Consider the following 23,446-nt stretch of genomic DNA (forward strand, 5'->3'; position numbering starts at 1 on the left):
GTGGCTAGCCAGTGCTAAAAGGATGGCTGCTGGAGTGTGCTCTGAAACCTAAAGACAGAGAGTATACCTTGTAAAGTGTCTGTCTATAGGGCCGCCTGGGTGGCTGTTGGTTAAGCGTCTGCCTTTGGCTCAGGTCACGATCCCAGGGTCCTATGATTGGTCCTGGGATCAGGCCTTGGGTCTGGCTCCCTGCTCAATGGGGAGCCTGCTTCCCCCTCCCCCCACTCATGCACACTGCTCTCAAAATCTTAAAGAAATAAAATTGTATTTACAGAGTATAGAGCTGGGGTTGTAACAGGATCAGGTATCCTGCATCTTCTTCCCGAGATACTCTAGACTGAGACAACATCCGTAACATGGCTCAGGCTATAGGTCCTCCCTGACTTGAGACAGTGTAAATGAGTGCGTGCCATCAAGTGCTCAATCGGAGAGAGCCCGAAGCGTTCTGTTTTTCCAGGGCTAAAGGTAGGAGGGCTTGGGGAAGGCTTTAAATAAGGGATACGTGAGGTGATGACAAATAGACCTGTGTGCAATTCCAGAAAAGCAAAAGAACAAGAGAAGGGAAAAGACACACAACGCACATCCCCTGTGTGTCTAGAAATACAATGTACACATTTATGTGTGGCCATTCAAACCTCAAAAATGACTTTCTTTTTACAGCTGGGAGCCCGGGAGTGACGTTTTCATGTACAGAGCGCTCTGCTGTGAGAGGCCCCTCAGTAAGAGGCTGAAGTAACGGTTCGGCCTCTGCGCGAAGCCACAAGAAGTGACCTGGCAGAGCGGGCGGTCACCGCGTCCGCCCTCAGCACCAGCATCCGCCCCCAGCTGAGTGAGCGTGATTACTAGGTCTCAGTAAGAAAGGAGGCTGAGGGTTTTAGAAAAATACAAACTTTTAATCTTTACACATGACACAGCCATGTCAAAGCCCCTTGCTTAAATTTTTCTTTTAAATCTGAGTACAAATCTTAACCTCCACTGACATGATTTTACACACACACACACACACACACACACACACACACACACATATATAAAATTCTTCCTTTGTGTACTTTTCCTTCAGCCTGAGGCTCTTTGCTGACAAACCTGCTCCGCTTCCCTGTGGGAACAACTTGAAAGCTAAGCCCCTGTGCCTGCACACCCGAGGTGCAGCCTGGCCACTGGTAAGCAGAGCTTGATTCTCCCTTCCCTGTCAATGAGGACCCCGCGACCTCTGGCCTCACCCCCAAGTCCAGGCCTCTGCGGGCAAGGGCAGAGATGCTAGCCAGGCCTTGGGATTCATCTGGCCTATGGCTTTCTCCAGCCGCCTGGCCCACACTTTAAAATGTGGCTCTTTAAGGCACCAAGTGATTTAAAGCGTTGGCTCTGTTTCTGATTTAAGGCCTTCCCTTTTTACACACCTTTTGTACGTGAGTGACGGCTGGAGGCCAGCCTATCCTCCTGCCCTGAGTCCCAGACAGTGCCCTGACCGGCCCCAGGGTCCTGGTGGTGGAAGACCGGCAGCTGCAGGAAGTCTTCCTCGAGCCCTCAAGGCAGGAAATAGCTAATTCTCTGGGAAATAGATTTGCAGCCCTGAGAAGAGAAGAGTTGCTCCTCCTTGGGGATATACACCATCATCTTGGCAATTTGGTCCAGGGCCTCTTCTGTGTACGGGAGTCCCTGGCTCAGGAAAGCGTCGCGTGCGCACAGCCTCACGTGGTGGTACTCCAGGGGCAGGAAGGGGATGAAGAAGTCAATCAGGTTTTCCTTGACAAGACAGCTGTGGCCAAAGCCAGTGTCTGAAATCAAGAGCAGAGTTACATGACGCCTACCTTGGGGCTGACCCCAACTGGAGTTTTAAGGTGTCCCCGACCCTAAAGCCCATGTCAAGAACTTCAGAGCGAAAGCGTGTCCTGGCTAACTCCGAATGTGTGCCCCAGGTGAAGCGGGACAGTGGGACACTGCCTGCATGTTTATGGTTTCATTTCATAGCACGAACCACTGAGCTCACAGACACTCTTGCTCAGGGTCTGCTGCCTGGGTTTCCAGGGCTGGGGCAACTACTCTGAAAGCGTTTTCAGAGGAGTTCAGCTTTCTTGGACCTTCTCTTGTGTCTACCTGGAGCTGACAGTGAGGTGATGATACGGTTGCCTTGCCAACCTCAGAAGCCCACCTTCCAGTCCAGACCCCCTCCCCCCCCGCAGCCGTCCCCAGAGGCTGGGAGCCACTTACCTGTGGACTCCGCCATCTCGGCCTGGAGCTGGGGTGCCAGCTGGTCCAGCCTGATTTCTTCCCGGGCCCCTCCGGCCTGAAGCAGAGTCAGGACAGCTTCATTGATGGTATTGCCGCCAATGTTACTGAAAGAGACAAGAGCTTGTGAACACATCTTATTCTTTTCCTATTTAGCTGTACAGACCCACTGAGGCCACTGCATGCATGACTGGAAGAATGGAGGTCGAAGGCCTCTCCTTCTCCAGGAGATCTTGTCCCACCCCCAAGTCTGCACAGAAGACATTGTCTTCCCGGTCTTGTTCCCTTTTGACACACAAGTCCATGCAAAGTGCAGGGCGCACAGCAATGGTAGGATGTGGAGCTTTCCCTTGACCTCAATGGGGAAGGACAGGGCTTGTGACTCCAGGACTGCAGGGCAGGTGCTAAAGCAGGAGCGCCTAAGGCCCAGGGAGAAGCCTTAAGAGGAAGGATGTGGCTTCTGAGTGCAAACTGACGGGACAGCATGCATGTCGCAGCCTGGATGAACAGGGGGCGTGTGGGGTTCAGGGCTGGAGCAGCAGAGGCATGGAGGTAGGTGGAGGCTACTGTCTGCCACACACACACACAGAAGTTAGCTTACAGGCCAGAGAGAACCACTGCAGGGGTTTGAACGTGGGAGTGGAGGGTGGTGGGGTGACCTGATTTGGTTTACTGCCTAAGATCATTCTAGGGCCACAGAGGTTGGATTGAAGAGGCATGGGATGGTTACGGAAAGTAGGTCAGGGAGCTTTTGGCAACAGTCCCTGTTTAGAGGTAGAGGGAAGAATTGAAGAACTAGTTGAGGAGGCCCAATGGCCAGGCCTCTGTGACTGAGGGATGTGAGAAGTGAGGGAAAGGAAGTCATCAAAACACACACGCATTTGTCGTAAGCTGCCTGCTGTTTCCCAGCCGCCGCTGGGTGGCAGGAGTGTAGGAGAAGGGTCGTGATGAAAGCTTGGATCTACGCATGCGCGTGCACACACATTTTACACCTGCTTGCGAGCTAAGGGTTGTGACAGCAATAGGCAACTGGAAGGATGGGTCCAAAGCACAAGAGAGAGGACCGGGTTAGAGAGATGAGGGAGACGGGGTAAGGAGAGAAGAAATCAGGGGCGCCTGGCTGACCCAGTTGGAGGAACATGCGACTCTTGATCTCTGGGTTGTGAGTTCAAGCCTCATATGGGTGTAGGGCGCCTGGGTGGTTCAGTTGGGCGACTGCCTTCGGCTCGGGTCATGATCCTGGAGTCCCGGGATCGAGTCCCGCATCGGGCTCCCTGCTTGGCGGGGAGTCTGCTTCTCCCTCTGACCCTCTTCCCTCTCGTGCTCTCTATCTCATTCTGTCTCAAATAAATAAATAAAATCTTAAAAAAAAAAAAAAAAAGCCAGCACCGGGGAAGCTAGGAGGAGGTGGGGACCTGGGGCCGGCAGCACTTCCTCCGTGGCGCCCCCCCCCCCCCCCCCCGCCAGCTCCTTAAACCAAGTCCTGCTCAGGCTCGCAGCGTGAGGGGGTAACTCCGTTCTCTTCTCCCGAAGCTCTGGCTGGCCATCTGACACTCACAGGTACATTAACCCATTTGTCTGCTTGTTTGGTGTTAGAGTGTGTCCCTTGTGCCAGGCTCTCCCCCTGCCTGCCGCCACTGCTGTGTGAGCCAGGACTGCCCAGTGATCCAGTGCCTCCTTCCCGTGGGCGCTGGTGCACCCCTCCCAGCCAGATTGTCCCAGGGGGCCTGAGTCCCAGCTGGGGGACTCGCCCCCACCCCTTGCTCAAGTTCAGCTGCCCAGCCAGACTTCTCGTGACACCTGCACGCAGGGAGGCTGCTGTAGGAAGGCCTGCCAGGCAGGCCATCTTCCATCAGCAGAGGCCAGAGGCAAGAGCTGTCCCCTGCCAAGGGATTGCCCCATCCTGCATCCCCCGCGGGAGGCAAGGGCAGGTGGACACAGGGGTGGACTGGAGCGCGATGCACTCATCCAGCCCCAGGAGCATGGACTGCTGTGCTTGGTGCTCAATAAACGTTATTTAACAAATCGACACATGTGTCTGCACATTTGTCTACACTGTTGCATCCCTCCTCAATTTCTCTTCTTTGTCCCATCGCCCATGTCTTCTTCCTCTCTCTCACCCACCAAGACAGACCCTGAGCCCCGTCTCTATTCACTTGCCCTAGTCTTCAGCTCCTCGGGACTGCTCCTCTGGCACTAGGACTGCTCCTTTAGAGAGCTGGGGCCTTCCTGGAGGACCTCCGTTCTCCACATCCTCCCAGGTCGTCCCTGGCTGCTGAGGCACTGAAGGCACTGAAGGCACCTCTGGAGCCCAGCCTGTCCCCTGGCTCTGGGACAGGACATGTCCTCTTCCCAGCCCTTAGCCCCAAGACCCCAAAGGAAGGGGACTTCAGAGGCCTCTCCAGAACTCTTAAACCCCAAACCTTAATTGCTAAGTCTTTCTAAAAGAGATATAAACAAACACTTACTAATCTTGTAGAACCTCAGTGTCCTTATTTGTAAAATAAGAGAATTGGACCAATTTGATTGCCCCCTTATGTCACCTTAGGTTCAATCATCAACAAATACACATTTCTACAAGGCTTTTGATTCCATGAACAATTTACATTCGTATTGCTCTTTTAATTGTTCAAAGTCCTTTCTCTCCTTTCCTTTCACGGACCGCTTCCCTAAGAAGAGGACCAGAGTTCCACAACCCCATTCCAGGAGCACTCTCTAGAATGGCAGAGACAGGTGAAAGTCCTCGGCGTTAGTGGAGGCCCTCGAGCCTGGCGCCCAGGACACCCCTGCTCCGACTGCCACCACCACGGGGCAGGACTGCAACCCCACAGCACCTCACTTCAAGCAGCACGTTTAGGAGTTTTGTCAGGATTAAACTGCTGGCCTTCAATGAATGTGACTTGTTCCCACCAACAGCTCGAATCAGCCGTGCTTTCCTTTCAAACACAAGAGCCCTCAGCACAGGGGTGAGGCCACCGTAGACCTCAAATCCAGAGACTCAAATATGGCCTTCCCCGGCCCATCCCTAGAATACAGACAGCCCCTGACTTAACGATTTTTCTACTTGACAAGGATACAAAGGCAGTAAGCATTCAGAAGTCTCACTGTGAATTTTGATCTTTTCCTGGGCTAGCGAAGCACACAGTCTGATCCTGACTCGTGATGCTGGGTAGCGGCTACGCGATCACAGGGGTTGACAAGTGACACCCTTACAACCATCTGCACCCGCACAACCACGCTCTTCCTGTCAGTACGCCATTCAGCCAGTTACATGAGACGGTCAACACTGTTAGAAGATGGGCTTTGTGTTGGATGATTTTGCCCAACTGCAGGCTAATGTGTGTGTTGTGAGCACATTTAAAGTAAGCTAGGCTGAGCTGTAGTGTTCGGTAGGTTAGGTGTGTTAAATACATTTTCAACTTAGATGAGCTTATTGGGACATAATCCCACTGCAAACTGATGAAGACCTGTACCTGGAAACCTTCACGGTTTAGAAGTGCTGCTCTCTGGGTGCCCGGGGGCAGGGGTGGGGATGGCGCTGAGCTGCACGGGGTCAGCTGGCACCCAGGCCTGTCAAACCCCACTGACTCCCTAGGCCGGGCCCAGGCCTGCACCAGAGCCCCTGGAACCGGAGACCACTCCCTCGAGCCTTGTCACAGGTGTGTGTCCTCCCCAGGGGTTCCGCATGGAGAGCTGGCACAGCCTCTGCATCCCCCAGCAAGTGTGGGTCCCACGGGGTGGCTTCCCCCCACCCCCGGTGGCTCTCCCCACAGGCCCGGCCGCCACCCCAGCCTCCTGTCCATTCCCTGGTGACTGCCTGGCCTCGGACACTGCACAGAGGCCAGGTCACTGGGGGAAAGGGCAGGGGTAAAGGAGACTAGGGCACTGCCCGCAGGTCAATGACCAAAATACTACAAAGGCAAACAGTTGCCTAGAGACCGCAAGGTCACCTGGGTCACATTAGGAAATGCGGTGAAGCTGCCGTCACCACACTGAAATCCCAACGGGGCAAGTTTCAACTGGTTCCATCTTGTCTTGTGGGTCCACAGTGACACAGGATCTGCCTCCACACGTTCCAAACTGGATGAAAATCCAGACTCCCTATTTCTCTACCTTCAGAGGGTGCATGCAAAACTGAAGAAAAGCCCCTAGCCAGCCCGTACTACCAAACGGGAGAAAGGGGTTTGGGGAGCGGGAGCAATGGGTTATTCTTCCACTCTGAGTGTAAGAAGCGGCTTGTGAAGCATTTCAGGCTGGGCCAACAAGAACCCAAACTTGACTTCTAACAGACGTTAGGCAGGACTTTCCCAGTTGGAGCCACCACAAAAAAGATAGGATTGGACAAGCTGCTTTCTCAATTCACTTTTTACAAAGCCACTTCCAGAGTATACAGGCAAACAAAACAGGTAATGTCATATAGTGACATTAGAGTCCTGCATGGTCAGGGTGCAGATCTCAGCACAGGTGTGAAAGCATGAGCTTTTCATTCAACACAACATACCCTGAATTTTGAGCCAGTGACTTCCTCTCGTGATCAGAGAAGAAACAGACCTTCCAAGGCTGGAGAAAGAACCAGCCACATTGGACTTAATGGGACACCATCCTCCAACTGAGTCTACCTTGGGAATTTTCAAGGATAGTTTGTACTTAATTTTCAACAAATGTGCTGCTTTGAAAACTTAATGCCCTATTTAGAAGGGATTCACAGTATGTGAGTTATATTCCAAACTATTACAAAGCTGTAATAATCAAAACAATATGGTATTGGCATAAAAACAGACACCCATAGATCAGTAGAACAAAATAGCCCAGAAATAAACCCAGGCACATATAGTCAATTTATGACAAAGGAGCCAAGAATATACAATGGAGAAAGGACAGTCTCTTCAATAAATGGTGTTGGGAAAACTGAACAGTCAAATATAAAGGAATGAAACTGGATCACTACCTCAAACTGTACACAAAAATTAACTCAAAATGGATTAGACTTAAATGTGAGACCTGAAACCATAAAACTCTTAAGAAAAAAATCAGGCAGTAAGCTCTCTGACATCGGTCTTGGCAATGATTTTTTGGATTTGACACCAAAAGCAAAAATAAGCAAGTGGGACCACATCAAGCTAAAAAGTTCTGCATAGCAAAGGAAGCCAACAAAATGAAAAGGCAACCTACTGAATGGGAGAAAATATTTGCAAATCATATATCTGATAAGGGTTAACATAAAAAATATAAAGAGCTCATACAACTCAGTAGCAAAAAATAATCTGATTAAAAATGGGTAGAGGATCCGAATAGACATTTTTCCAAAGGAGGCAAAGAGATGGCCAACAGGTAGATAAGAAGGTGCTGAACATCACTGATTGTCAGGGAAATGCAAATCAAAAGCACAATGAGATACCACCTCACATCTGTGAAAATGGCTATACCCAAAAAGACCAGAAATACCAAGTGTTATTGAGGATGTGGAGTAAAGGGAATGCTTGTGCGCTGGGGGTGGGAATGTAACTGGTGCAGCCACTGTGGGAAACACTGTGGAGGCTCCCCAGAAAGCTAAAGGTAAAAATTACCCTATGATCCAGCCATTCCACTTCTGGGGATTTATCCAAAGGTAACAAAAATATTTAAAAAGATATACATGCCCCCATGTTCACCGCAGCATTATTTACACTAGCCAAAATATGGGAACCACCTAAGTGCCCACTGACGGATGGATGATGAAAATGTGCTACACACACACACACACACACACACACAGTGGAGTATTATTCATAAAACTCCATAAAACAATGAAATCTTGCCATTTGCAACAACAACCTTGAGGGCATCATGTGAAATGAAATAAGAGAAAGACAGTAACAGTAACAGTAACTCCTAAAACAGTAACAAGAACAAGGAACCAAGCTCACAGAGACCCAGAACAGAGGGCCGGCTGCCGGAGGCCGGCGGCGTTAAGTAATGAGTAAGTCATGGGACGCAGAGTACAGCGTGGTGGCGACCGGGGTTAGTAACACCGCATCACATATTTGAAAGCTGCCCAGAGCAGATCTTGAAAAAAGTTGTGTAATCATGTATAGTGACGGGTGTTAATCAGACTTACTGCAGTCATTTCGCAATACCGCATACACAAACGCTGACTCATGTTGCACACCTGGAACTAATGCTGTCTGTCAATTATAGGTCAATAAAAAAGGCCCGCAAAATGCCCTTCGAAGGGGGGATTCCTATATGTGAGTGGTCCGTCCCCGAGGGGGCTGTGTGCTCTAGGGAGTCGGAGGGGAGCCTCACCGCCCTCAGACAGCCACGGGGGTGCTGGGCAGGGGAGGACAGGTGAGGGATAGCTGCTCTGCTCTTCCGGCGGGTGGCCCGAGCCGGCGATGGGGGGCCGGGAGGTGGGAGTCAGTCCTTCCAGGAGCCTTAGCGGTAGAATCAGGGCAGGACCAGGGAGCCTAGGGCTCCGCACCGCTGCTACCACCCAAGCAGCCAGGCTCCTGTTTCCTCTCGGTTTCCCGAGCAAAGAAGGGTCTGCAGCCCCGGGGAGCGTGGAAGCACCGCCCCTCCGTCGGCTGACTCCCAAGCCCGGCCCAAACGGCACCTGGACGGAGGCGCCTCCCTCCCCTCCCCCAGCCCTCCTGACTACTGTTCCTCAGACCTCACCTGAGAAAAAGAAAGATGGTTTTCTGGGACTCTACCCTGTGGTTCTCGGGAGCCTGGCGTTCCAGGTGTGGCCTGAGGGCCTCCAGCATTCCCGGATGTAGCTTCTCGGCCTCATCGAAAATGAACAGGGTCTGGTGGCAGCGCTCCTGCGTCTCCTTGATCTGACTTGCCAGCTTCTCCTGCGCGGAATACAGGGAGCTGTTGCGAGCTGGGGGGGGGGGGGGGGGCGGGGGCGGCCGTTCCCATCCCCCAGCCCTGAGGGCCGCGCTTGGCATCTGCAAAGGATCACCTGGGGTCCCGCCCGACAACTACCAATCCACACGTGTCGGGGTGGGGCTAGGGCCCACACCTCTGATGAGCTTCCCAGGTGATTCTCACGCATCCTGGGCTTTGGGGAGAGGAAGCGGGCTCGCCTGGCCTTGGAAACAGGCCCCAGGCTTCGCCCTGCTCCCCGCGCTCCAGGATGAGGTCCCATCCCAGAATCAACGTCCAATCAGCCTCCCTGGGGGGCAGGAGCCAGGCTCTAATATCGGGGAGGCGGGCACAGCAGGTTCACGTGCCCACAGGCCACCCCAGCCCCCTGTCTTGAACTCCCCGGACTGGGTGCTCACTAGTACCCAGGCTAGGCTGAGACCTCAGGGGAGAAGCCTGGGTGGGACCTGTCCGGGACTCAGCCAACTGGCCCCCAGGGGTGCCCCACCCCCGGCCAGAGAGTCGAAAGCCCTCTGAAGGCTACAGCAGAAGGGGGCCAGCTCCCGAACCTGGTGGGTGTGTCAGCAGAGCCCCCACTCCATCCACCTCTGGCCTCCCTGGGTCTGACCTCGGCCCCTCATCACCCTACTGTGTGTGGGGGGGAGAGAGGGAGAGAGAGAGAATGCACAGGTCTGTTTTCACAGTGGGGAAGCAGAGATCCAGAGCAGTTCTGCCACAGAGCCCGTTTGTTCTTTCTGGGAAGGCCTGGCGGACTAGCCACCAGTCGCTGGCCCTCCAGCACCGTGCTGCACCTGCAGCTGGCTCAGCCGGCTCTGTGCTCGGAGCCTCACAACATCTTCCCAGGGTAACACACTGCAGAAAGTGGGACGGAAACCCAGAGACAATGTAGTCCTCTCTGTCACGCTGCAATGGGGTTTTGCCCATCGTCCGGCTTATCTGAAATACATGTCTGAATGGAAGAAAGCCAAAAGAGCAGAGTGGCAAGGACAATTTTTGTCTCCCTACCTGTTGGCGATTTGGGGAAGACATGGAAAATCGTATATGATACGCCTCTTAAAAAAAAAAGGGCAGGATATGGGTGCCTGGGTGGCTCAATCCGTGAAGCGCCTGACTCTTGATTTCGGCTCAGGTCATGATCTCAGGGTCATGAGATTGAGCTCTGCATCGGGCTCCACGCTGGGTGTGGAGCCTGCTTAAGATTCTCTCTCCCTCTCCCTCTTGCACAGCCTCCCAAAAAAACAGGATCTACAACTTTCTGTCCAGTATTAATCACAATGACATAAAACCTGAAGGAAGTACACCCAAATGCGAACTGTGCTTGTGTCTGTGTGTGGAGATTCCGATAAAGTTTTTGCTTTTGTCTGTTCCCCATTTCCTGCACAATTACCACTACTTCGAGAACAGACAACTATCACGTGGATTCTCTGTTTAAACTCAGTGGGCAGCTGATAAGGAGACAGGGCTCAAGACGCGCAGTGTTTGAATATGAATCTTTCCTCCACACGCTCAGGGCCGTATCTCTGTGGAGTGGATGTCTCTGTGGGTTACAGGGCTTGTCACCAGGGCCGCCAATGCCCACACTCAGGCGTCTCCGAGGCCACCCCCTCGCAGGGAAGGGCTGCTTTCAGGGCGTCCGTCCCATCCCAGAAGGCTGCGGCTCAGGTTGGCCGAGCCTCGGGCCCGACCCGCTGGCAGAGCCCCCCGGCAGAGCACCCCGCAGCCTCACCTTGTACAGGTCCACATACTTCGGGTGAGGGAAGTGTAGGGTGGCGATGAATGTCTCAACACAGTTGCTCCGCAGCCCGTCCCTGTATAGATTCTCTGCCAGCAGCCGAGCCACGAAGTTCTTGCCTGTGCCCGACCAGCCGTGGAACGACAGAGCCAGGGCCTTGTCCGGCCGGGGCAGCTCTAAGTAGTCCCTCACCGTCGTCAGGACCAGCTCCCGGGCCAGATGCTGGCCGTGCAGTCGCACACTCAGGTCCCATTCCAGGCCTAGGAGGGGGAAAGAAGCCGCCATGGTGCGGTGGCACAGATGGGGTCCCCACCAGGCTCTGTGATGGCTGGGAGACACCTCTGAACATCCCTGAGCTGGGGGAGGGGTTGGCAGAGGGCGCCTGGGTGGCTCAGTTGGTTAAGCGGCTGCCTTTGGCTCAGGTCATGATCTCAGGGTCCTGGGATCGAGCCCCCTAGGGGCTCCCTTGCTCGGCGGGGAGCCTGCTTCTCCCTCTGCCCCTCCCCCCACTCGTGTACACGCTCTCTCTCTCTCAAAAAAATAATCTTGAAAAAAAAAAAGAATGGTTGGCAGAGTCCTGTCTGGAGAAGGAAGCCCATCCCTGATGCCCAAGAGGTTGCTCCCACCCAGAGGTTTCAGGAACCCCTAGGTGATTTATGGAGACTCCCTCACATGAATAAATTCAATTCAGCAAACACTTGTTGAGGGCAGCTAGTGTGTTCAGAGTCCTCTGCGATGCCTTCCTTCCAGCCATGAGGTTACAGGGTGTGGAGACAGGGGCTCTGGGAGCCATGGCGGAGACAGGAAGGGCGTGCTGTCAGCTGGGGGCAGGACGATGAAGGGTGCCTTGCATTGCCCCCGGACTGCCTCTCCTCCCCACAGATCCCCAGCCCCTCAGGGCCATGCAAGGTGCCACCTGTGAAGTTGTTGGAGATCCTGCAGTCCCCACTGTCGCAGCAGGCCTGGAAGCTGCAGTACCACGAGGTCAGGATGTCCAGGTACTGCTGGCCCAACAGGGGAAGGCTCCAGCCTGGAAAAGGGGGAGCTGTGAGACCGGGACAGAACCCAGGGCCACGGGGAAGGTGGACACTGTCTCCCCGCAACCAAGCAGAGCAGTTCTTCCTGTCCTTGGTCCTCCCTCCAGGGCTGCTCCTGACTGCTCTTCCCTGGGCCTTCCTTGTGCCTAGCCAGGGACTGAGCAGGAGGGGGCGCCCCCAGCTTGGAGGAAGTCGATGGCCTTGTTGCGGATACAGATCCAGCAAAGGTCAATTTGCTCAACATATATGCCTTAAGCACCGTGTGCCAGAAGCGTAAGAAACCCAGAGCTGCCCACAAGGAGTTTGCAGTCTGGCAGGGAGACCAACAGCCGCTGGTGATGATCATTCTGCCTACTTGCTGTGAATTCCAAAATGGTGTGATCCCAGCCAACCCCAAGGGCCTCTCAATTCTTTTGTCAAATGTCAGTTTGAACATTGCCAGCACTAGCAGAAACGCAACCAAACAAAGCCCAACCACTGGGATTTAGAAATCTTTTGATTGAAATGAAAGACATTTACAGCACCATTGTAGGATTGCCATCAGAATTGCATTAGGGACCTAGAATGATCTCCACAGACTGCAAGGAGCCTCAGAGAGCATCTGGTCCATGCCAGATTTGTCACTGACGGAGTGGGAATCAGAACACAGGTGTCCAGCCGGGGACTTTGCCGAAAAGCCCAGAAGAAGGCGGGAAAGAGCAGCTCCTTGGAATAATGCCAGGTGGGCTGGCCGACTCAAGGAAGTGTGAGCTGTCTGGAGGGGTCACGGACGGGCGCCGAGGGCGGGGCACCCGGGGGAAGGAGATGGTCTTGTGACGGACACAGGCCGGGGAGGCGGCCGCGTCCCCAGAGGCGCCCGAGGCCGGGCGGGGCGGTAGGGCGGGCAGCCTGGGCGCCTGCCTGGTGGCCGCGGCCCGGCGGCTGGGACAGCGGCGCCCGGCTTCCCCCGGCCAGCGCACGTCCCGGCCCCCCGCCTGCCCCTCCCCCCAGTCCCCCCCCCCACGGGGGCCGCGGCCGGAGGAGCCCGGGCGGCCGCTCTTACCCAGGAGCCCCGCGCCAGCCTCCTCGGCGCGCTCACAGTCTTTGGGCCACACGCGGCAGCGCAGGAGCGCCCAGTACCGTCGGGAGAGGGCGGCGGCCTCCCGCAACCGCTCGCGCAGGCCCGGGAGGGGCTCCTGGGCCGCGTCGGGCGGGCTCGCGTCGTCGCCGGGTCCCGGGGCGCCCGGCCGCGGCAGGAGCAGCAGCAGCAGCAGCAGCAGCAGGCGCAGGCGACGCATGGCTCTCCCGCCGCCCCGCTCCCGGTAGTGCCCGGACGGCGGCGGGCGTGGCCGCGGGAACCGAGGCCTAGGCCCGCGGCCCGAGCGCACCCCGAGGCCGCCCGCAGGCACCGCCCACCGCCGGGGCTCTCTTCCGGTCGCGCGCTGAACTGGGGAGCCCGCGGTCGCCGAGGAGGCGCAGTCAGGCCTCGGAAAGGTCACCGCCGGCCACCCGGCGACTCCCTTCGGCAGCCCCGGGGCCCGTCCGACGCCGACCCAGTAAGGGCCCCCCGTTTATGCCCTGCCCCTGGCGGCAGCTCAGCCCCGGGCCGGCTCGGGCGGCGTGTCACCCGGCGCCGGGTGGAGAGAGGCCCTGGGGGCGGGGGGCGGGGAGCCACACGGGTCCGCCACCCCGGGAAGTGAAACCGCTGCGAGCAGCCCCAGGTTTCCACGGCTGGGAGTCCGCCCGGGGCCAGTGGAAGCCCGAAGCCTCCAGGCTGGAGATCCTCGGCTTCTGGAAACTCCCAGCCGGGGGAGCATCACGGAAGGAAGTTCGGCTGATTACTGTGTGCGCTCTCTCGGCCCCGCTTGCCGCTTTGAAGCGCTGGTGACATTGAGCAGCTCCTCAGATACCACAGGCAAGACCTGAGGGCGCCTTTCCTCTGGGGCCCCTTCTCCACAGCATGAGCCTGCCACGTGCCTGTCGCATTTCAGAAGAGCTTAATGCATTTTTCAAAATCACCTGAGTGACTGAAGCCACTGGCCCATCGGGGCCCTCTTGCCCTTGGAACAAAGTGCTGTCTAGAAGTCGTGGGACTCGACTGATGGCACAGGCTCCGCGGCTTCGAGGCTGGGTTCTGCGGCATCCCGGGGCCAGCTCACGATGTCCCCGTCTCTCAGATCGCACTCGGTGCCGCGGCCACTCGTCCCGCAGCCGCTCACCACATCCGCCCTGGCTCGCGCTCAAACAGCACCGGAACTCAGCCGTGCACCTGTTAGGACACCACCACAGACTGCAGAGGGCTTAGGGATGTGCGTACTGTAGGTCTCAGCCCCTCCGAGTGATGGCAACACCGAAGCCAAGCCTCCCACGGAGCCGCGGCCAGTTCCCAGCCCTGCTGCGAGCGCAGTCAAGCCCAGGAGAGCTCGCGCGGACCGCTACCAAGGAACATGCCCTCCTGCTTATCTGGAAATTGAAAACACGAACTCATCCAGTGAATGCGGGTGAATGGCAACCCAGTATGGCCCCTGCCATTTTCTGTGTGTCACCTCGGGTATTATTTGCCCTATGCCTGATTCCCCACCGATCAAATGGCAGAATAAAACAGTCACTTGACGGGAGGCTCTAAGGGTTCATGGGCTCACTCAGTTACATGCTGACTTTTATTATGTATGAGGCTCTGGATGGTCTACACAGGAGGCTTGGATGATTTTATAGTAGTGATGTTTACAAGTGAATTTATGGTGATAAAATTACCAATAGTAACACTAGTTTCTTTTAAAAACCCAAGTTTTAGGACTGTGAAAATAACAGTCTCTGCTTTTAACTTTCATGTAGGACTAACTGCTAATTTCTGCAGTGTTCTGATTTGAATTTGGCACTTAGTGGTAAATAAAGGAGATAGCTGGAAAGTTCTTGGACAAACATCTTGATTTCAAGATGACTTTTTTTTCCTAAAAGTAAACATTTTTTTTCCACCGTTGTCAGTTCCACACAGAAACAATGGATCCAAACACCAGTTTTTAGACAAGCCTCTGGTTTCAGTAAACCGCCAACATTTCATTCTCAGGGCTTGGAGGCAGTTGGTTCGGAGTCTAGGAGCGAGATCTCGTGGACGATGGGGACATCTAGAGGCTGTCTTGAAAACTACAGGTCGCCATGATTCCTTAGCAAGCAAACCCCGCTCCCTGCTGCTACTCAAGCGTGCTCCAGGGACCAGCAGCACTGGTTTCATCCCGGAGCTCATTAGAAATTCAGAATCCCAGGGGCGCCTGGGTGGCTCAGTCGGTAAGCGTCTGCCTTCGGCTCGGGTCATGGTCCCAGGGTCCTGGGATCGAGCCCCGCATCGGGCTCCGTGCTCCGCAGGAAGCCTGCTTCTCCCTCTCTCGCTCCCCCTGCTTGTGTTCCCTCTCTCACTGTGTCTCTCTCTGTCAAATAAATAAATAAAATCTTTAAAAAAAAAAAAAAAAAAGAAATTCAGAATCCCAGGCCTCAAACCTACTCAATCAAAATCTGCATTTTAACGAAGTCTAAGAGAAAATGGACACGCAACACCTATCTGAGGTCATTGAAATGGCACCAAGCTTTGCCACACACCGACACGGCTGGAGGCAGGCAGAACTCTCTCTGCCCTGAAAACAATCTCTGAGTAAAAATCAAGCCTTTATCTCGTTACACTTGGCATGTAAAAAGCAAACTCTGAAAACATAAAATCAATATTTCACAGCTCATCTCTACACCAGTGGCTTATTTAATGTTTATTACTAAGGAGCAACTGAAACGACAGTGGACTCGGAGGGTCCTTTCAAGAGACAGGACGTGCCCGATGAAAACCTTCCCATGGTTTCCCGCAGCCCTGAAGGGATGAAACAGGGTACAGGCCCAGGAGGCTGTGTACTTTGGAAATCGGGCTTCTACACACACAGCAGGCCTGGCTCACTCTCCCTTTCTTCCATGTGGGCTCTGCCTACCTCTCACCCTTCTGACCCCCAGTGATTTGTTCCTGCTTGCATTTCTACTGTAATTCATTGACATCATTCCTGACACATTGGGTGCTTCACAGTTTCCTTCTGTTGGGACCGTCAGTTCTGAGGGGACTCCCAAAGCCCAAATATCTACCGAAGACTGAACACTCCAGGAACCCTCCCTACTCCCAGCTGCCTTTCCCGAGTTTTAATACCAGTCCTTCTAATACGCCTGAGAAGCAAAGCCGGAAGCCCACCTGAAAAAGGATCGCAGGGGAGTCAGTGAAGAACACAAGGTGGCAGCCTCCCACCGGTATCCAAGTGCACGGGACAAAAGGCGGCGCAAACAAAAATGCGGCAAACCAAGTAAAAACTTAAGAAGTCTGCTTCGTTGTCTAGTTGAGGCTTATGATGCTGGATTTCTGTTTCGAAAGTTAAAAACCTGGCTGTCTGAAGAATAATAATCAGGGCCCTGGTCTTCTCCCATGTCTGTACAGTACTGTGCTGACATGTTCTTCAGGATTTATAATGTTTTACTTATAAAAGCTGCAGGAATGGGCTGAACTTATACCAAATATACAAAAAGCACCCAAGAATTATCCAATGGAAATTTCTGGTAGAGCCACAACCTGGGATTGGCCTTTTGGAGGCTAGCGAGCACGTGCAAAGGTCTTACTCATCAGATACTATGGAACAGTCCCTGCGAAGGTTGAAGTGGGAGCAGAAGGGGTCTTTTTCCGTCCCCTAACAAAACAGGAAGTTGGAACAGAACATTGAAAATAGCTTGAAAGAAGGGGAAAAAGGAGTAAGAGGAAAAGATGATACATCGATACTTATTAAAATCTTTATTTTTTTTTTTCTTTTTCAGAATTGAAACCCATAGAACGCATTAGAAATTTCGGTGCGTATCTGTCCTGTATGGTGTCTTACCAAGCCCAATCCCCTACCGTGTGGCAGCGCTGAGAGGAAATCCTTGGCAGATCAAAACAGAGGGTAGTGGTTCCTACACATCCCTTTTAAGCAAATAAATTAGCTTCCCAGTAAGTTATTCCCGGCTCCCCCCCTTATGTTTGTATTTGTGAGTAACACCTTAGTTCCTTTAAAAACCTGTGGCAGTGGCTCCCCAGACCCTGCCTTTCCAACCCAGACTGGAGGCATCGAAGGGAGAGAAACTGGCCTTCCCCTGGACAACAGGCTGCACGAAGTCAGGTGTGTCTGGCTCCCGCGTGTGCCTAGCTGCGGCCGGCTCACCACAGCTGCCCAGCAGGTGCCGGCTGAATGGTCTTTTATGTCACGTCGGGGCCACTCGCAGAGACTGAGGAGTGACCCTTTCACTAGCTTCAAGTTCTTCAGCAACATAAGTCAGTGTTTCCCTGTGTCAAAATAAATACATTTTTTTCTTGCTACAATACAGATATGACTATATACATACATATGCCTTTACTCATGTTTCCTGAAGCTCAAGCTCACAAGATCACGCCTATAGGACAGCTCACTGACAGACGCGGTTTTATCGCCACTGAGGTGTGGTCACTTACAGTCAAATGAGATGATACAGGGGCCACTGAGAATGGACAGTGAAGGAATATGGTGGATGCGAAGGAAAAGCCAAAAGCCTTTTTTCTTTTCTTTTCTTTTTTATGGAAAAGAAAAGACGAATTTCCTTGGAAGAACTTGTTCAGGTGACACTGAAAAACTGCCACGTACAGGATTCATCTTTCCTCAAATAATATGCAATGGATGTACCTGAATTCTTCCATTTCCTCCTTAAATTTCATTTGATCTATTAGTCCTGAGTGCAACAGGGAGAAATGCCTTATTAATATATTATCGAACAACACTCTGAGCAAATCACAGATCCTATTAATTTGTTTTGCACAGAAAATTATTTACACCCAAACCCACAATATAGCCTCATATTAAAAGAACAATTTAGAATAAAACTTCTATACCCATATTTCCCCACTCTAACTCTGGAATAAACGTATTTATGGAGTGGGAGGAGATGAGGAAATGGCAGTCAGTTCTCATTTTCCTAATGGGATTATATAAAATGTATCCACCTCTACCTTTAGATGTTGGCTAGGCACACCCAACCTAGGGCTGCCCAAGAATCCTTCTAGTGACTTGTCTGAGTATATTAGTGCTAAAGAAACCACAAAGAGGACCCGGTGACAAAACTTACAAAAAAAAAGATATCAGCCTCTGTTTTTCAAACAGAATTTGGTTTTTGTGCATTTCATGGCTATAAGCTTTTGGTCGGTTTTCTCTAAGATTTGCCTAAACTTAGCTTAATCCAATCCTGATGAGAACATAAATCTATGTTCCAAGAGTCCTGTGACACCACCCTATCAGCTTAAGACTTCAACCTCAATAGATCTGAACACCTCTTAAGATCATGAATTTTAAAACAGTAGGAAAGAGAATGAAATTATACATTTTCTGCAGTGTTTTGAAAAAACGATGCGACATTCCCTCCCGTTTCCTTAGCAATATCTTCTGCCTTCAACATTATGAATGAAGCTCCCAGTTGGGGAACAATTCTTACTCATTCCACTGTGGCAGACTACAGGCACCCTGTGTCTGCAAGAACACTGGTCCATCATTTAGTTGAACCAACATTCACCCAGGCGAGCGCGCTGCCTCCTGCCCGCTGCCTCCCTCCAGCCAGCTCCCCGACGCTCTGCGTGAGCACCATCCACGGTATTCTCCAGCTCAACTGGGAATTTTACTTGACGCACACAGGAAATGACCTTAAAATTGGAATCTAAGGCCTCCTTTTGTTAACACCGTTTCAGTGTTTAGTGCTAATACCTGGTTTCTTAGTTAAGTTCAATACCTTCTTTTTATAACTCAACCCATTCTTGTGGATGTCTCAAAATGTACATACAAAGTACAAAAGCATCCTGACCTCACGCTGTTAACAGTTATAGGTTACTCAGCTGTCTTTCAATGCGAGAAAGTGAGAACATAGATTCTAGGCTGTTTTTGAAAGGGAAGCTGCCCCACACTGGTCTCCACTGGCTGGCATTACATTTGCTCCCCCACACTGTTTAAATAGCAGCCCCTGCTTGACAGGAGTGCAAGGCTGGCCCGGCCCCCAGGCAGGCTGCGACGGCTCACAGGTCCGAGAGGCTCTGCTGGAACACAGACGGAGCTGAGCCTGGGCTTCTGTCGCCCGGGCCAGGGACACCGGCGCTCCACCACCACCTCCGAATGCCCGATGAAATTAAACAAGGAAATGAGGGCTTGACATAAATCAAAATCTTAAGGCTCTTCCTGGTAACCTCCTTCATTTTGAGGCTCTGAGAGCTTCAACTCTTCGTTCCCCGTCATCGGCACGGCCCACATCACAAGACAGGCCCAGCCACCAGCAGAACGCGCGCGGTCAGCCGAGCCAGGGAGCTGACTTTTCCCACGAGAAAGATACAGACGGGACTGCCAATCTCTTGGGAAGAGCAGCTTCAGTGAGTGAATGCCTTAAAGGCTGAGGTGGAAACTCATCTCAGATGAGAAATCATGGTGGCAGAGATCGCAGGCAACTTAACTCTCATTCAAGGGGTTAGCTCAGTTTGCTTTGTTAATTCAGAAAGGATTTGCCTGCTTGGGGCAAAAGGGAGAAAGAAAAGTCTCCATGAGAGAATCCTGCTTGGACAGTTTGGGGGCTAACTGGGACACAGCTGTGAGCATGCAGATCTTACTGAGGTTCCAGTCATGTTTGCTTTTCCACACCCACAGAACTCAAATACTGGGAGGCCCCCCCCCCGCTTCCGGTGCCGTCTCTTCCTCCCTCCTCTAAGAGATCAGGAAAAGCACTACCAGCCAATTGCTTAAAAGCCCAAGCATCTTGCCTGCTTTTGTCGTTCCCACTAATTCTATCCCAAACACGTATCCCTTCCCAAAGAGCATGCTATTCTGGCTCAAGAGAAGGCCAGGTTTTCCCGGCTGCCCCTCCTCAGGAGGCCGTCAAATTCCCAGTTGGACTAGTCCCAGTGAAAAAAGGACTCCAGAGCTGGCCAAGTGTTTTCAGAAACTCCACACGAGCGGAGAAAGGATTCTAAGGATGAACTCAAACTACACACTCCGGAACCAATCCCAGCATTAGCCTAGCCAAACGTCACACCTCTGTCTGTCCCGCAGCGCGCGAGGGAGGCCGGACCAGCCAGGAGGCCTGCCGCTGGAGGGGCCGAGGCCGGGGACGCCGGGTGGTTCAGCAGCAACGCTCCTGTGCTTGGACACCTGTAGTCTTTGCTTTCGCTTCTCCTACAGAAATCGCCAAAGGCATCCAAGGCCCCCCTACCCCCCGCCCCCGTCACCAGAGCTTGCTGCCGGCCGTTTCCGATCCACCCCAGACCGTTCAGAAGTGATTGTGCTGTTTCTCTCGCTTTGTAAAAAGGAGTCTCGCTTATCCTGTGGTGCGATTACAAGTGGGAAAGAGGCATCCTATCTTCCACCAGCACGGCATCTGCCCCGAACTGGTCAGTGCACTGCTTCACAGTGGCCAGGACACTCAGGAGCCGCTGGTCGGCGGCGTCCAGGTGAGGCTCAGACAGCACGGGGGCGATGGGGTCGTGGGCCGTGGCAGACTTTAAGGCAGACTTGAGCACACCATCCTTCAGGTAGTTCAGTCTATTCCAGGTGGACACCCGAATGCTGGAAGAGAGGGTTTTAAGGCAGATTATGTGAAACCTCTTACTATCGAGAGGAGATGAAAGCCTGCTGGGGAAATAATTATGTAAAATGCTTCAACTAAAAAAAAAATCTGTTTCTGAAGGACCTCTACATGATGAAAAAGTCACATTACCACATTTTGATATGTTTTTCTAGGTAATTCATCAGAGGTATATGCAAAGATGTTCATCCCAATGTGTACTAAATTTGTAACGGAAAAATGTGAAAGATCTGAATGTTCAGCTACCGGGAAACAAATGTATGACTTATCCATTCAAGGGAATACCATGCAGCTGTTAAAAACAGTTTTGAAAATTTAGTGGCTTGAAAAATGCCTGTGATATAATATTGGGTGGGAGAAAAAAGTTAAAGGGAGAAAGTTTTACTCCAAATCTGTGGGGAAAGAAAATGTGTATGTATGTACAAACACACATACATACATATACAGACAGACACACATGACTGGAATGAAGTCACTGCAATGTTAACAGGAGTTACCCTTACATCTTAATGGATAGTTTTAATTTTCTTCTTTTTGTGTTTCTGAATGTTAAAAATTCCTACCATTAATATTATAATTCAGTTATAATATCAATATTATAATTCTACCCACTTCCTGTGGGTAATGTGGGAATTACGAGGTAGACATAGAAGTCTGACTCTGCAAGAGGCAGCCCGTCCTGCGTCTATTGAAAAAGGAAGAGCGACCTTTGGACAAAGCATGGAAGGGGTGTGATTTTGCTATTGTCAAGTCCATAAATGCCCAGAGCATCAGAGCTTCCCTTGTGTGACTAAGGCATCCCTTGTCCGCCTCTCAGCCCCACATTTGCTCTCCATATATGTATGCTCTGCTATAACGCGGAGAATTCCTTGAAGCATCTCTCCTGTCAAGCTTTCTCCGTCGATGTCACTGGAGGGATACTGCAGACACTTCCGGTTGCTGCACAAGCGGGTCGGGAGTCAGGGGGAGGTGTCACCAGACGTCGCTCCGCCCCGGCCACAGTGCCAGGATTAGCAGGCCCTCTTGACATGGAAACCCGGGCCCCGAGGGCCACTTGCCCATGCTGGCGCCCCAACTCCCTTTGCAGGCCCGCACATGTGCCCTGCCTGCAGCCCAGGTGGTTTCGTCCCTCCCTCCATGATGCCCTGACCCCAGGTGCAAGTCATTGCCTCAACTTGCACCCCAGAGGGTTGCTTCCTGCTCGCCCAGGGCCTGCAAACTGGCCAACTTCTCCACTCTCCTGTGGACCGGACTGTCCTTCACGGAGGTCCACACCCTAGCCTTGGGGACAGGGTTCCCTTCCAAGTTTGTCCTTCCTAGGGTACTCTCCCTCAGCCCTAAGAAGTTTCCTTTTATAGTTACGCTTGTATCAGAGCTTCTTTATACTCAACTTTCCCATTTAACCTACTGTGTTTTTTCTAGCTTCTGACTGGATCAGACGGACAACACTGACTATTACACAAAAACATCTTCTTTCAAAGACGTGGTTTTTGACTGGCCGTACTATCGCCTCCTATTAATGAAAACAAGGGGTGCTTGGGTCAGTACTCAATGCAGAATACCGTACTGCTGCTATTAAAAAGAGAGACAAGAGAAAGAGCCCGGCTGCCAGGAGGGGCAGTCGGATGTGATGTGAGTGTCTCGGGCAGTTACCCGGGAGGATGTGGTGTGCTCCTGGATTCCTGTTTCCTTGTGGCTGAGCGATGTACAACCCAGCTGATTCTTAATGCTCCCCTTTAAATTTTAAACCAGCAATAATCCTCTGAAAAGGAGCTCCTTAGAGCCCGGTCTTCATCTCATTTTGATTTACCTTTTAATTTCTTTGTTTTCTAATACAGTCTTTAAAAAAACACATGACTAAATGCCTCCGAAAAAGTTATATCTGGTTTATACAATTTCAAATTGAGATCTGCAAACCACAGATGATCTGTGGTGGGGAGTGAGAGCACTTCAAACCCCAAGGTAAACACGGTAGAGCAGCCAGGGACACAGACTGTACTAGAGTTCTGGCAAAGGATCATATTCTGATATTAAAACAAACATGAATACATATTATTTAATAGGCTGAAGATTCCTATTCATATAAAATTTGAAATGAATTTTGAGCTCCATGGGTTCTGGGATGGAAAAGCATGAAAAGCACTTGCTCAGGTCTTAGGAAGTTTTAAGGCCCAGGAAACGGATGTACTGTTACGTGAGCCTGGAAAGGAAGATGACACAGGCCCATGTATTTGCTGTGCGGAACTTACATGCAACACTGATAGAGGGGGGCAAGAATGCTTCTCTCATCCAGCGACGGGTTCCCAAAGCTGAAAATTAAATTAAAACTTAGTGAATTACTCAGTGGCACCAGTTGCCTTCTTAGCATCAAAGCGAGAGCAAATTCTCTAAGACGACCCAAATGTGATCCTAGATAATTTCATGCTCCCACGGCTCAAATCACTTAAATTAAAAATAAACAGGGCGCGACCAATCAGACACAGGATTCCTAACAGTCTGCACGTGGTATCAAAAACAAATGCCCTCATTTACAAGCCTCCTGTCTTCTGCCAGCTACGGCGAGGTGCTGAAGCATAACCACACAACACAGTGCGGAGCCCATGGACCAAAGGGAGGACCCCAAGACCTGGAGGTTTTATGGGGGCGGGGAGGGGGAGAGAGAAATAAAGGCTATCCACATGGTTCCCACTAACACACAGATAGTCGTCACTTGTAACAAGTTTTCTACCTTGAAATCACCTATGAGAAAAGAGCAGGATTATCTACCCCTACAAGTAAGTATATGGCCAGATTCAAACTGGACAAACGGCTCACGGAAGCTGAGAAAACAGTAATTCAAAACATCTGTAATAATGACCTTAGCAGTAATTCAGAGTTACACGAGGAGAACCGGTTCTGGGAAAACTCTCAACTTTTATTCTTCTCCTGGAAGCTCACCGTGATAGCTGGAAGGTCTGGGAGCCCTGAG

The 23,446-nt window shown here is 52.1% G+C and overlaps 2 protein-coding genes across 7 annotated transcripts in view; both read right to left on the bottom strand.

The window, feature by feature from the left end:
* Positions 1 to 872: 872 nt before the first annotated feature.
* On the bottom strand, positions 873 to 13,466 carry TOR3A (torsin family 3 member A). Its single transcript, XM_088016881.1, has 6 exons — positions 12,908 to 13,466; positions 11,745 to 11,858; positions 10,823 to 11,088; positions 8,884 to 9,062; positions 2,212 to 2,336; positions 873 to 1,778 (listed from the first exon to the last, which is right to left on the bottom strand). The coding sequence occupies exons 1-6, from the start codon at positions 13,140 to 13,142 to the stop codon at positions 1,528 to 1,530; spliced, it is 1,170 nt and encodes a 389-aa protein (XP_087873007.1). The 5' UTR covers positions 13,143 to 13,466; the 3' UTR covers positions 873 to 1,527.
* A 3,176-nt stretch (positions 13,467 to 16,642) lies between these two features.
* The window catches only part of FAM20B (FAM20B glycosaminoglycan xylosylkinase), a 42,324-nt gene continuing 35,520 nt past the window's right edge, over positions 16,643 to 23,446 (bottom strand). For all 6 annotated transcript variants that reach the window (XM_088016884.1, XM_088016882.1, XM_028096281.2 and 3 more), the window contains 2 exons: positions 22,728 to 22,787; positions 16,643 to 20,459 (listed from right to left, as the gene is read on the bottom strand). In XM_088016884.1, the coding sequence (XP_087873010.1) occupies positions 20,228 to 20,459; positions 22,728 to 22,787 (292 nt within the window). In that variant the 3' untranslated portion in view covers positions 16,643 to 20,227. The remainder of the gene's footprint in view (positions 20,460 to 22,727; positions 22,788 to 23,446) is intronic.

Source organism: Eumetopias jubatus, unplaced genomic scaffold (assembly GCF_037043125.1).
Source record: "Eumetopias jubatus isolate StellerSeaLion01/CBP00866 unplaced genomic scaffold, mEumJub1_p1.0 scaffold_12, whole genome shotgun sequence".
Lineage (NCBI taxonomy): Eukaryota > Metazoa > Chordata > Mammalia > Carnivora > Otariidae > Eumetopias > Eumetopias jubatus.

Coding starts and splice junctions, on each gene's coding strand:
- TOR3A (XM_088016881.1), bottom strand. CDS start 13,142: ATGCGTCGCCTGCGCCTGCTGCTGCTGCTGCTGCTGCTGCTCCTGCCG. Junction 9,063..10,822: donor AGTATGTGGACCTGTACAAG/GTGAGGCTGCGG, acceptor TATTCCGCGCAG/GAGAAGCTGGCAAGTCAGAT. Junction 2,337..8,883: donor ACCATCTTTCTTTTTCTCAG/GTGAGGTCTGAG, acceptor TGTCTCTTTCAG/TAACATTGGCGGCAATACCA.